This window comes from Arvicanthis niloticus, chromosome 4 (genome assembly GCF_011762505.2).
Source record: "Arvicanthis niloticus isolate mArvNil1 chromosome 4, mArvNil1.pat.X, whole genome shotgun sequence".
Taxonomy (NCBI): Eukaryota; Metazoa; Chordata; class Mammalia; order Rodentia; family Muridae; genus Arvicanthis; species Arvicanthis niloticus.
This window is the reverse complement of record NC_047661.1, coordinates 82,828,742-82,842,598: the sequence shown is the minus strand read 5'-3', so window position 1 is coordinate 82,842,598 and position 13,857 is coordinate 82,828,742. Positions and strand designations below refer to the sequence as shown.

General features: G+C 39.5%; 1 protein-coding gene across 1 annotated transcript; it reads right to left on the bottom strand.

The window, feature by feature from the left end:
• Positions 1–1,124: 1,124 nt before the first annotated feature.
• On the bottom strand, positions 1,125–7,506 carry Bcl2l15 (BCL2 like 15). Its single transcript, XM_034501148.2, has 4 exons — positions 7,221–7,506; positions 6,545–6,666; positions 3,522–3,746; positions 1,125–1,236 (listed from the first exon to the last, which is right to left on the bottom strand). Exons 1-4 carry the CDS (start codon positions 7,354–7,356, stop codon positions 1,219–1,221), a joined length of 501 nt encoding a protein of 166 aa, XP_034357039.1. The 5' UTR covers positions 7,357–7,506; the 3' UTR covers positions 1,125–1,218.
• Between the last annotated feature and the right edge of the window lie 6,351 nt (positions 7,507–13,857).

The window sequence follows — 13,857 nt, the reverse complement described above, 5'->3', positions numbered from 1 at the left end:
GCACATTCCAAAAGGTTCTAAAGCCATTAACCAAAAGTCATAAAAAGGGGACTAATGATTTATTATAGGTGCTAGGACAGAAGATAAAATATTGACTGGGTTTATCTATGCAAAACTTCACTAAAAACTTAGTTATGGTTTTGAAGTCTCCATGAACCTGTTAAGCTTAGGACAGATAATGAATGTTTAGTCAGATAATTACTCCTAATGGATATTCATGTAAACATTCTCTTATTTGATTTATGACTTGAATTTATGTGTAAACTTGTGATGAGCTTTTTGCCATGTGATTATGTATTCAAAAAGATGTACAAGTGTTGGGACAATCTCTCCCTTTATCCCCTTTTTCTTACAAGCCCTTTCCCCCTTTTTCCTTAGAGAGCTTTCATAGGAGAAACTTTTTACAACTTAGAAACAAACGCTAAAATCACTTTTCAAAGTGTTCCTGTTTCTTCTAGCAAGCTGAAAAGTTAGAGCTTCACAGTTCTGGCAGAGATAGAACAAAGGCTACTTATTTAATCCCCTCTCCTCCCCTATCCCCCCACCCCAATGCCCCCCCTCCCCCGCCCGCTGTTAGGCTACAGGTGTTAATCACCTAAGCCAGGAGCTTTTAACCCTCAGAAAGAGCAAGAAAGTTTTTAGGACCTTTTAGAAGTTATCATCAGCATTCAGTATAATTAGAGAGCTCAAATGCGAGTGGGGATCAAGTGACAAAACACATGAGCATTCAGAGTGGGACAGGCAGGGGGGTGGAGGGGATGAGGTGGGGTCTGTGACCTGGCAGAGGCAAAGGGAATCAGATCCCCAACAAGATGGGGCACAGGTCTTAATCTGGAGCAGTTTCTCATACTGGTTAATAAAGGAAAACAGGAGTGACAGAAACACATAGGAAGACACACAGTAAAAATAAAATCCACCAGGGGTGGCCGCCATGACATTCACGGATCCTGCACACTGGATCAGCAGCCATGTCTAACCTCTCCAATGTGTCTAAATTACTTTGTCAGGAGGTCTTTGTTTCAACAAACTCTTATTAAAACTCACATAAGAAGAGAAAGTATAATATCACTGTAGGCTTCTAGAAGCTGCTTCCAGAGTCAATAATCAGTAAAAACAACACTGGCTAAATTGAAAAGAGCATGTTTTAATTGTCAGAAATCAGTCACCCACCCAATCTGTCAGAGGAAGTGATGTTCAGTCAGGGATAACCTCTCTTCTTCAGCTCTCCAGGTTTTCCTAGGAAGAACAGTGAGAATCCTAGTCAAAAGGATGATCCTTAGGAACTGTCTGAGAATCCAGAGAGATTCCTTCAGGGACTACCATATCTCTTACTACAACTTTTATTGACCCCAGGAATGAAAAGGAGTAGCCTAAGATAGCGGAAGCATTACAAATTATTAAGATATAGGCTTAGTGTTTACCTTTTAATGAGAGAGAACAAGAAAGGAATGAATTTTGGTGCATGGGAAAGTGTAGAGATCTTATAAGAGTTAGGAAAGAGAAACCAGAATCTGAAATCAGAATATAATGTATGAAAAAAAAACTATTTTCAATAAAAAGATTAAATATTTATAAAAGATAAAGGTGCTATGTAGTGATGGCACATGCCTTTAATACCAACACGCATTTGAGATTTCGCAGATCTCTGTGAGTTTGAGGCTAGCCTGATCTACAGAGTAAGTTCTAGGACAGCCAGGGATACACAGAGAAACCTTGCCTCAAACAACAACAACAACAAAACAGAAACAAAAAAGACAAAGGCTTAGTATGCTGCCTACAGTCAACTCTACAATAGATGAGACAAACTAGTTTTTTTTTCTATTGAAAAACATTTTTTTCACTGTATTTTGAACATGTTTCCTCCTTCCCCACTTCTTCCCAGATCCTTCCCATCCCTACCTACCCAACTTTATCTTCTCTCTGTCTCTCTGTCTCTGTCTCTGTCTCTCTCTTTAAAAAACAAACAAGGGCTGAAGAGATGGTTCAGCAGTTAAGGGCACTGACTGCTCTTTCAGAGGTCCTGAGTTCAATTCCCAACAACCACATGGTGGCTCACATCCATCTGTAATGAGATCTGGCACCCTCTTCTGGTGTGTCTGAAGACAGCTACAGTATATTCATGTACACAAAATAAATCTTTAAAAAAAAAATTAAAAAAAAATTAAAAAACAAACAAAACCCAAGAAGTACATGCTCTCGTGTACACACACACATGCACACTCCCCCCACAAAACCACAACAATAGAAACCAAAATATAGGAGTAAAAGACAAATCAGAGAAAAAAAATGCCTAAACAAAGCAAAATGAGACTTAAACTGTATAAAAATACTATTGAGTTTGTTTTGTATTGGCTATCTGCTCCTGGGTGTGGGGACTACACCCAGTGAGACTCCATTGGAAAAAAATAATTTTTACTTTGCCAGCAGGTACCAATTCCAATTAGCTTTTTGGTGAGGGATTTGAGCCTGTGTCTACTTCCTGTCTCAGTGCTGCAATTACACTTGCTTTGAACCAGTACATATGGTCACAGTCTCTGAATTCATATGTGCATCAGTCCTGTTGTGTCTGAAAGACTCTGTTTCACAAACTGCTTTTTTTTTTTTTTTTTTGGTTGGGTAATAATAAGATTATTCTGGGGGCTAGGAAACGGCTTGGTAGGTAAAGTGCTAAGCACAAGCATGAAGATAGGAGTTCAAATCCCCAAAGCATATAAAGATGGATGTGGTAGTGTACATCTCTAATCCCGGTGCTCCTACATCAGGATGGGAGGCAGAGACAATTCCCAGAAGCTCATGGGCCAGCTAGCTTCACATATGCAGTGGAACTACAAAGAGACTCTGTATCAAACACAGTGAGAAGCTAGGACTGATGTCCAAGGCTGTTCTCTGGCCTCCACATATGAGCTGTAGCATGCACATGCCTGAACTCAGAAGCATATGAAAGTATATAACACATACCACACACACATACACACACACACACACACACACACACACACACACACACTTTCCTTAACACATATTAAAGGTGTCAAAGATTCAGGCCGGGTGGTGGTGGCGCACGTCTTTAATCCCAGCACTTGGGAGGCAGAGGCAGGTAAATTTCTGAGTTCAAGGCCAGCCTGGTCTACAGAGTGAGTTCCAGGACAGCCAGGGCTACACAGAGAAACCCTGTCTCGAAAAAACCAAAATAAAAACAAAACAAAAAAACCCAAACAAACAAACAAACAAACAAAAAAGAATAAAGATTCAGAAATTCACCAGGAAGCAGATGAAGGCAGGCTGAGATTAGAACTGCACCACACCACACTTTGTAGCTGATTGTACAGACATGGTAGGGATTAGCTTTACGGCCAGCAGTCAGCATCTCAGGCAGCACTGTCCAATCCTCGAAGGCTGAGCTTCTATTTCTCTTTTCCATGACAATTTCTCAAAAGGTTCATAATTAATTAAGAGTCCTAGTTATTAAAACCAAAATGGCACAAATGCCTGGCAAAGCATGGGACTTTACAGGTACTTACCCATCCTCCCTGGTCCTGGATAAACCCTCGGATGGCTGGGTTCCCGTTGATCAGGCCCGTTATGCAGGTAGCCACTTGTGTTGCTATTTTTGGAGCCTTACGGACCACATATCCAAGAAGTTTTACTGACACTGCCAAAAAGGCTCTTTCAAAAGCTAAGGTAGGATCCTGAGTACACCAGGTTGTGCTGAGAGACTGTACTGTGTCCTTGAGTATAGTTCCTGCCTAAGGAGAAAACAGGCTCTGTTAGTTGTGACTCCGACAGTATCAGAGGCTGCAAGTCTCAGATGTGCTCAGGGGTGGCAAATGTACCACTGGCAGCATGGGGTAATATTAGAGGGCAGGTGGGCAAATTTCATCTTAATATTCTATTAGTTTGATATTAAAAATGTTAACTAACCTACCGAGCTCAGAATTTCAGATGTTATTGGGTAGGATGAACAACTTATTTTGAAAGAAAACTATTAAGCACATGACAGTGAGCAAGTCAGACTGTGAGAAGGGATTATTTCCATAATCAGGGAATGTGTAGCAAAGTCTGATGTTAAAATAAATAACAACAAAAACATCTTCTTTTCTCCTCTCAAATAAATTGGTACAAAAACTGTTAGATGGGGTCAAGGCAGATCTTTGAGGCACAAAGGGACCCAGTACTGTCAGAGCAGAGTGAAAAGTCCTAAAATAATAACAACAATGGTAAGCTTTGGAAGATACCTATAGCCGGGCAGTGGTGGTGCACGCCTTTAGTCCCAGCACTTGGGAGGCAGAGGCAGGTGGATTTCTGAGTTCAAGGCCAGCCTGGTCTACAGAGTGAGTTCCAGGATAGCCAGGGCTACACAGAGAAACCCTGTCTCAAAAAACAAAACAAACAAACAAACAAAAAATAAAAGGAAGATACCTATTTCTGAGGGGTTTTGTTTGTTTTTACATTTATGTATCTCCTTACTTAATGTGTGTGTGTGTGTCTGTGTCTGTGTGTGTCTGTATGTGTCTGTGTATGTCTGTGTGTGTGCATGCATGCCATAGTGCATATGTGTCAGAGGACAACTTACAGGACATAATTTTTTCCTTCCACATGTGTATCCTGAGGACTGATCTCAAGTTGTCACAGCAGTTAGCAACTTTACCCATGAAGCCATCTCACTGGCCCTGTATCTTAGTTTTTCAGCATTACTTTTCACTGAGAGAAACCAGAGCTCCCTGGAGAATAACTGAGTCCCAGCTAGTGTAAGACCTGTGCTAGAAAGCAAGGAAATTTGAAACGTGACAAAGAGACACAGTTCTCTCAACAGAATAGGACAAACTCAGGTTTGTTCAGGGGTATTCAACATTTCCCATAATCTTCTAATGTCAAGGTCATAAAATATAAGAAAAGACTAAGGGACCAATACAGACCGAGGGAGACTAGGAAACATAACTAAATGCCACCCATGAATCTGGTGTGGGTATTTTTTGGCTTTGGGTATAATATAAATTATATTGTTGGGACAAGTGACAAGAATTTCATGAATGGTAAGGATTCAGTACTACTGTGTCACTGTTCATTTCCTGGGCTTGACGGTTACATTGTGGTTTTATAAAAAAAAAAAAAAAATCTTTCTTGGGAAGTATAAAAGCATTACAGAGTAAGGAACTGTCCTGTTAACTATTCTCAAATGTCTGGAGAAGTTCTCTATACCATATTTCCAACTAAAGTTTGAAATTGTTTCAAATGTCTTCCCCCGACCCAGGGTCGTTGGTTTGTTGTTGTGTTGTTTTGTTTGTTATTGTCCAAAATATAGAAGAAAAAAGTAGACCCAGCTATTGGCCATTTATGACACCTCAGGGCAGTAGCTGGAAGTAGATTATATCTGAATGTAATGCAGACACACCCCTAAGCTGTTCATTAGGAAGAATAAAGTGTGCTTGTGAAATAAGTCTGGGTTCAAAACCTATCTTCACCATTATAGAGTATGTTTCTTACTTATTCCCTTATGCCTCTATTTCTTTTATGTGCTTAAATGGTATGGAGTCAGGAAGAATACACTGCAGGCCTACTGTGAATAAGGCATGGTTCAAAATTATATGAATACTGCAGAGAAGAAAGCAAGCTTGATATTTGTTCATGGTATCAACTGCTGATTCAGAGATTCTAAGAGTAGCAGTTTCTTTAATGATTTACACACAAGTATAATGATTAAACAATGAAATGCGATCATGCAAAGTAATAAGTACTTGCTGTTGTTGATATAATCAGCAACATTTACTGGGACATGGTCTTGTGATCTTCATAGCTAATACAAAGTCCAAGTGCTAATGCCAGAAATCAGAGTTCTGATGAGAAACCAGTAGGCTCCTTTAAGAGGTTAACTTTAATTGTATCAGATTTCTGAACTATCCAATATTTCTGAATCTTACTACTAGACTCTAGGATAAGGGGAAAAGCCCACTCCCAACAAAATTAAGCATTAAAAATATAAATAATGGGGTTGTTGAGATAGCTCAGCAATTAAAGATACTTGCCACACTAGCCTGGTAACCCAAGTTCTATCCCTGAAACCTACGCAAAGGTGGAAGGGGACAATTCCACGAAATTGTCCTCTGGCCTCCACAGACATGCAGTGGCACATATGTCCCCCTCCCCACATCATACACACATATACAATAATAGTAATAATTAATAATAATAAATATACATAAAAGATTATTTTCAAAGGACAATGAACTATGAGCACGATCTATGCACACAAAGGGCAGCTCTGATAAAGCCTGTGAGTTCCTTCTATAGTACTCGGTTTTTAATAATGTCTGAAGAATTAGCAGTCACATTTCTTTCTATAGCTTTTTGAACAAACATATACCTCCAAATCCTCACAGACTATTTCTATTCCTAGTATACAGAAGTAGAAATGAAAGAAAGTAAAATAAGGAAGGAAGGAAGGAAGGAAGGAAGGAAGGAAGGAAGGAAGGAAGGAAGGAAGGAGAAAATTAGAGTTTGAAATGGATCAGAACAGCAAACAACACTAAAAAAGCAAAAATCAGACCTGTCCTCGAATGGTTTCCGCAATGATTCTATTGGCAGGAGCTTCCAGCTCTCCATTGAACTGGTCACCAAGCATTCGAAGGCGGCCAGCAATGATAGCCACATCAAAAGAGCAATCCTCTCCTAAGACAGAGAAAATACTTTCACCATGCTTGAAGGAATAGAAAGTCTCCTGAATCTGGGCAAAAGAGAAATGTTCTCTAGTTTTATTTTTTGTTTTTGTTTGTTGATAGAGAGGGTTTTTCCAGGTACCCCTGGCTGTCCTAGAACTTACTCTGTAGACCAGGCTAGCCTCGGTTACATTTTCAATTCTTTTTTTTTTTTTTTTTTTTTTGGTTTTTTGAGACAGGGTTTCTCTGTGTAGTCCTGGCTGTCCTGGAACTCACTCTGTAGACCAGGCTGGCCTCGAACTCAGAAATCCACCTGCCTCTGCCTCCCAAGTGCTGGGATTAAAGGCGTGGGCCACCACTGCCCGGCTACATTTTCAATTCTTTTTTAACAGTTTTGACATTGTTTATTGTCAGTAGTAGCAGTCAGACAATCCTCTCTATTGAAAAGATCTTTTATTTCAAATGTTGCTACAAGTTTAGGACTTGCTTTTTAAAACTTAAAAGAGAGGAAGCAGACTCTGATTCTATTACCCACCTGTAATCACCATCTCAGCCTAGGAGCCTTACCTGAACATGGTTCGTCTGCATCGGGTAGGTTCCTGAAAGCAGCCTGGGATGTTGGGGTCAACAAGTCTTTGAGTAGAGCATTCATGATGTATTCTGTTTGCTCCTCAAATGTCCCAGGATTTTTCATTTTAGACATTCTCCACAAAGCAAGTGGTCTTCAGCTCAGCAGAAAGTTAAGAGAACCTGGCAAACCAGTTGTACCTGCCTACCACTTATTGCTTCCTAACTGGATGTGTCCTAGAATAGTTCCCACTAATTTTCTGAACGTAACTGTTCAAAGGGGTGTGACTTCTCACAAGACAAAGACTTTTCATTTCCTTATCTCAGAACCACACCCTTGCCAGTATGTAATGAACAGCTCTTATAGATAAACAATCTATAGCTGAAATAGAATTGAGGAAGATTCTCTTGAGTAATTTAATTAAGAAATACTTCCTGTTAGGTTCTGTAACTAATGTAATTTAAAGGGAGGTGAGAGACCAGCATTCAACTTCTGACTTGGGCATTCATTTGGCACAATTAGACAAGGATTATTCCCTGATCATTTGTATGTAGAAGACTATATACGTGGCACTACAGACAACATAAAAAATGACACTGGCATGGTTCCTTGTGAAGCATACAGATACAGCGGATTAGGAGCGTATAAAACCTTGTAGTCTGGGAAAGCTTCCTTAGAGTAGGTTTTAAAAGACAAGTAGGGATTTATTAGGCAAAACTAAGATAAAACAAATAAAGAAATAAGACTGTTGTGGAAGAATAGCAAAGATAAAGGCTAGAACAGTGGAGGAAAAACCTGCTAAGGGGATTGAATAATTAGAGTAACAAGATATTTCAAAGGGAAATTATACAAATTAAGATAACACTATCTGAAATGATGTGACACTGTCTGTTATGTGGTAAATGGCAAATGTCCTCTGTTTAGCCTAAAACTTGGTGATCAGGAGACAGTGATTCATTCTTTAACAAGAAGTTTGTCCTAAAGTATTAAACTTCATTGTTGTTTTAGGAGACCTCAGGATTGACCACTTACCTGCAGTGGCTGCCTGGTCTAAAGAGTGAGCTCCAGAACAGCAAGGGCTACACAGAGAAACCCTGCCTCAAAAAAAACAGAAAAATAAGATTTGAAAATATTTCTCTTTTGCCCAGATTCCCATTCCTTCGAGCACAGCAGTACCCTATTCTCAAATCTGGGTTTAGCTTAAGAAGGCAGCCTTCAGCTGGAGAGAAGGTGTTGAGGTCTGGGTCTCAGATGCATCATTTTAACCTACCAGCAAACCTAACACCTAAATTTCTCTTATCCAGTAAAATAAACAGTTTCAACTGTAACAATAAGAAATTCAAGCATAAACAGTAGGCCAGTTATTCAAAATGGGATTTCTATCCTGCAATATAACCAGAGGCAATATTCTATTTTCTGCCCATTCTAAAGGAATAAATGAATAAACAAATACAACAATAAAAACAAACATACACAAACACACACCTATTAGAATGGCCAAAATCCAGAATGGAGCACCAGCAAATGCTGGAGACGATGTAAAGTGACAGACTCTCATTTACTCCTTGTGTGAATGGGATATAGTACAGACACTTTGGAAGAGTTTGGCAGTTTCTTTAAGAAGAAAAAAGAAAGCTATAGCATTTGTGTTATTATGTAATACAGAAATTGCACTCCTTAGCTTTAATCTAAAGAATTGAAAATTTACATACAAAAACCTGCTTGTGGATGTTTATGAAAGCTTTGCTTATTTTTGAGGTAGGTTCTCATGTAGCCTGGCTGGCCTCTAAGATACTATGTAACCAACAATTACCTTACTTTTATCCTACTGACTCCACAGCCCCAAATGCCAGAATTGTGTCTACCATCTCTGGTTTATTGGTAGAAAGCCAACCAGAATTTCATGCACACTAAACAAGCACACTACCAACTGAGTTAAACCCCCAGCCCTGTTTATGGACGTTTCAGTGGAAGAATGGATAGATCGGCCTCAATACATCTAAAGATATTATACAGCCTTAAAACGATGAGCTAATTAGTCATGAAAAGAAAGGAGGAATTTAAGTAACTGGACTTTTGCTAAATTCAGCAATTGTAACAAATGTTCCACTCTGGATTGGGGATGTTAGGAATGCACCTGGTATTCTCAACGTCCCACACTGGGTTAGGCCCTCCCACGCCAATCATTAATCAAGGAAACAACCCACAGACATGCCCACAGGCCAATGATGGAGTCATTCCTCTGTTGAAGCTACCTCATCCCAGATGACGAGTTTGTGTCAGGTTGACAAAAAGTACCCAGGACAGTCAGTTACCATTAAGTTGTTTCCATACCTTTAACATCAGATAATCCCTCTTGGTTTGGCTTCAGTATCTGAATCAGTGAATCATGTTGGCTTTGATATGTGGAGTATGGATATGAAATGAAGTTACAAGTGCATTGTGGGTCTAATGTTTCCACCTAAGGAAAAACTAACTTACTGTTTGAACTTTTTCGTATGTTAAATGTATTAATAAATTAGAATACAAAGTTGACTGTACTAAAGGAACTTTGTTCTGACTCCTCTACTTAACAGAGAGGGAGAGGAAATGGGAAAGGGAAGGAAGAGCAATAGCATGAGCACAGGTATACCTTCAGGGCGAATTCTAGGACAGAATTCTCTTCACATAGAGCCAGCCACTAAAAATGTGAGAATTCTATTGAATACATTTATGACATATTCCCTGAAAAGTGCTAAGTACAAATCTGGAGGCTGGAGAGGTAGCTCAGCAGTTAGAAGCACTTGTTGCTCTTGAGGATACACATTCAGGTCCCATCACCCACTTGGTGGTTTACAATCCAGTTCTAGGTGTTCTGGCACCCTCTTCTTGTTTCCACAGGCACCAAGCACACATGCATTGCACATACATAAATCCAGGCAGAACATTCATAGTCAGTAAATAAAAATAAATCTGTTTTTAAAAGAAAAAAATGGGGCTGGAGAGATGGCTCAGCAGTTAAGAGCACTGACTGCTCTTCCAAAGGTCCTGAGTTCAATTCCCAGCAACCACATGGTGACTCACAACCATCTGTAATAGAATCTGATGCCCTTTTCTGGTCTGTCTGAAGATAGCTACAGTGTATTCATCATATACATAAAATAAATAAATAAAATTGAAAATGTACAGTAACACAGCTAGTATTAAAACAAACAAACAAACAAACCCCCAAAACAAGTTCACACATTAGAAATGGCAGAGTTCTTTTGGTTTTGTTTTTTTATTTTTTGAGACTAAATTTTTCTGTGTAGCCCTGGCTGTCCTAGAACTCCCTCTGCAGACAGAACTCTTTAGTGCTGGGTTAAAGTCAAGCGCTACCATAGCTGGGCTAGAATATAAATTTTAAATCAGGTCTGTGTTTGAACAGATGGCTCAGCAGTTAAGAGTACTTTTTACTCTTATAGAGGACTCAGCAGTGGTGGCGCACTCCTTTAATCCCAGCACTTGGGAGGCAGAGGCAGGCAGATTTCTGAGTTCAAGGCCAGCCTGGTCTACAGAGTGAGTTCCAGGACAGCCAGGGCTACACAGAGAAACCCTGACTCGAAAAAAATAAAAATAAAAATAAAAAATTCAGAGGACTCAGTGCCAGTTCCCAGAACTCCTAGCCAACAGTCATCTATAATTCCAGCTCCAGAGGATCAGACACTCTCTTCTGATTTCCACAGGTCCTGTATAAACATGATGCACAGACATATATAAATGTTAATCTTTTTATTATTTTTATGTACATGAGTATTTTGCCTGCACATATGTCTGTACCATGTACATGTCCAGTGCCTGAGGAGGCTAGAGGATGAGGATGTCAGATCTTCTGGAACTGGAGTTCATAAATTAATAAATCCTCCAAATAAAAATAGCAGAATAGAAATTTGAGATGTCACAGAAATGGCTCAGCAGATAAGAGCACTGGCTACTATTCTACAGGGCGTGGGTTCAATTCCCAGCACCACATGGCCGCTCACAACTGTCTGTAACTCCAATTCCAGGGGAACCAATACCCTCACACAGACAGATATGCAGGCAAAACACTAATGTATATAAAATAAAAATAAAACCGTAGGTTAAAAAAAAATTGAAATTAGGTCTCAGTCTGGAGAGCCAACTCAGACTATAAATTACCTGCTACACAACCATGAGAACCTGAGTCTGAATCCCTAGCACAGATATAACATGCTGGGCATGGCATGCACCTGTCATTCTAGCACCGGAGAGGCAGAGACAAAGGTTTTCACTATGGCTTGCTGGCCAATCAGTTTAGATGAATCAGTAAGCTCTAGGTTCTATGAGACTTGTTTTAAAACACTAAGGTGGAGAACAAGGGAGGAAGACATCTAATATTGACTACTGACCTACACAGATATGCACAAATATGCATATGCACTTACACACACACACACTAATTAATAAAAATTAAAGTCTGTCTTACCTCAGGCTCAAGCTTTTCTCACAATAGTAAGCCAACCTCCTTTCCATTTCACTGCTGATATACTTATGGGTAAATGCTATCTTTGGAATGTAATCTCAACTTCTTTGCATCATCTTGTATAATCAATATTCTAAGGCCATAGAAACAGAGTATAGAGTCTCAGGGATATTGTGGACTATATTTAATGCCTTATTTACTCCATTGGCCACTCAATGCAAACCCGCTGAAGCCCCGCTGAAGCCCTTCCCTGAAGCCCACTTCCCTTCATCCTTGCAGTCCTAATTTCATCCTCCCATTTTGTACTGGAAAACAAGGAGGCTATAATGCTTTCACTGACATTTGGTTTTTCCTTTATTTTGCCACTCTCTAACCATAACAACCAAGATCAGTCTCCTCAAAGCCCGTCTCATGACAGTGGTGGTTCTCAACCTTCCTAATGTTGCAAACCTTTAATACAGTTCATCATGTTGTGGTGACTCCCAACCATAAAATTATTTCATTGCTTCATAACTCTAATTTTGCTACTGTTATGAGTCATAATGTAAATATCTGGGTTTTCCAATGGTCTTAGGTGACCCCTGTGAAGAGGTCATTTGACTACCAAAGGGGTTGTGATGTTCTGAATTCAATTCTTGTTACCCACATAGCAGAAAGCAAGAAATGAGTTGTCGCCGGGCGGTGGTGGCGCACGCCTTTAATCCCAGCACTTTGGAGGCAGAGGCAGGTGGATTTCTGAGTTCGAGGCCAGCCTGGTCTACAGAGTGAGTTCCAGGACAGCCAGGGCTACACAGAGAAACCCTGTCTCGAAAAACCAAAAAAAAAAAAAAAAAAAAGAAAAAGAAATGAGTTGTCTTAACTTTTAAATGCATACTCTGGCACTCACACACACATCCATATATGCACAAAATAAATATCTTAAAGAAGACCTAATTCTTCTAATTACTTTTTAATTAATAATTAATTACTAGTACTAATTACTATTAATTCTAATTCAGTCTACTTATAGCTATTCATTCAACAATATTCACTAAGAAATATTATGGTGAATGTATTGTAAAGACATAAGGAAAACAAGACCTTCATTCCTTCAATGCCCTTAAATTTATTCAGCTGGGAAGACTCCTGAATGAACAATTCCCAAAACATAGGCTCTTTCTTATTAAACAACTCAATGCTACTTACTCTTCACTCTATGAAGAACCTAGTTGAGAGAAATCTTGAGTGAGAAATTATCTATGAAGATAATTTAACCAGACATGATGGATGGCATAAGCCTTTAATCCCAGCATGTATGAGGCAGAGGCAGGAGGATCTTTTTGAGTTTGAGACCAGAATGGTCTACATAACAAGTTTCAGGACAGCCAGGGCTATACAATAAGGCCTTATCTCAAAAAACTCAAAACAGTAGTATAAGTACTACTAATTAATTAAATGTGAAATGCTATCAAAAGCCTTTAAAGATATGCCTTAAACTCAATTTTATGTTCTCTGCTTTCACATGGAAAATCTGCCATATGAAATTCTTGACTAACCTCCTGTAAGACCCTGTACATATCACTTCAGGTCATCCATGGAACTACATGTACATTTCTTTTACAAATTAAACTCTGATGGCAAGGCTGGAGAGATGACTGAATGGTCAAAGGCGATTACTAAAGATACCCAGATTATTGAAGATACCCAGATTACTAAAGATACCCAGATTACTGAAGATACCCAGAACCCATAGGCAAATTGTCCTCTGACCTTCACACAGTGCCATGGTGTGCTCGGGGTGGGGGGCGTGCACACACACACACACACCTAATGTAGTAAGAAATTAAAAGCAACTCTGATGCTAATGTGTCAGCCCTTATACTCTGGACATCTGTCTGTGTGCAATTAACTGATGTTTCATGGTCCCCTTTCTGGATAGTTTGGTCTTCTAGCTTGCTGTCTTTCTGCTGTATTATGGCATTAAAATATCACTGTATAAAATACAGTCAAGCATAAATAAGAACTGAGAAACGATGGCAGTAGAACCGCCAGAAGTATGCCTAGCAACTTTAATTTGTTTTCTTACAGTTAGTATTTATTTGGGAAAGGGTGCACACACACTTGACATGGCAGGTGAGTGGAGGTCAGACAACCACCTTTGGGAGCCAATTCTCTCCTGGGAATTGATTTCAGGT

Excerpts from the sequence above, each read along its gene's own strand:
- Bcl2l15 (XM_034501148.2), bottom strand. The coding sequence starts at position 7,356 with ATGTCTAAAATGAAAAATCCTGGGACATTTGAGGAGCAAACAGAATAC. Across the intron at positions 6,667-7,220 it reads TGCAGACGAACCATGTTCAG|GAGAGGATTGCTCTTTTGAT; the intron begins GTAAGGCTCCTA and ends TCTCTGTCTTAG. Across the intron at positions 3,747-6,544 it reads CGGAAACCATTCGAGGACAG|GCAGGAACTATACTCAAGGA; the intron begins GTCTGATTTTTG and ends TTTTCTCCTTAG.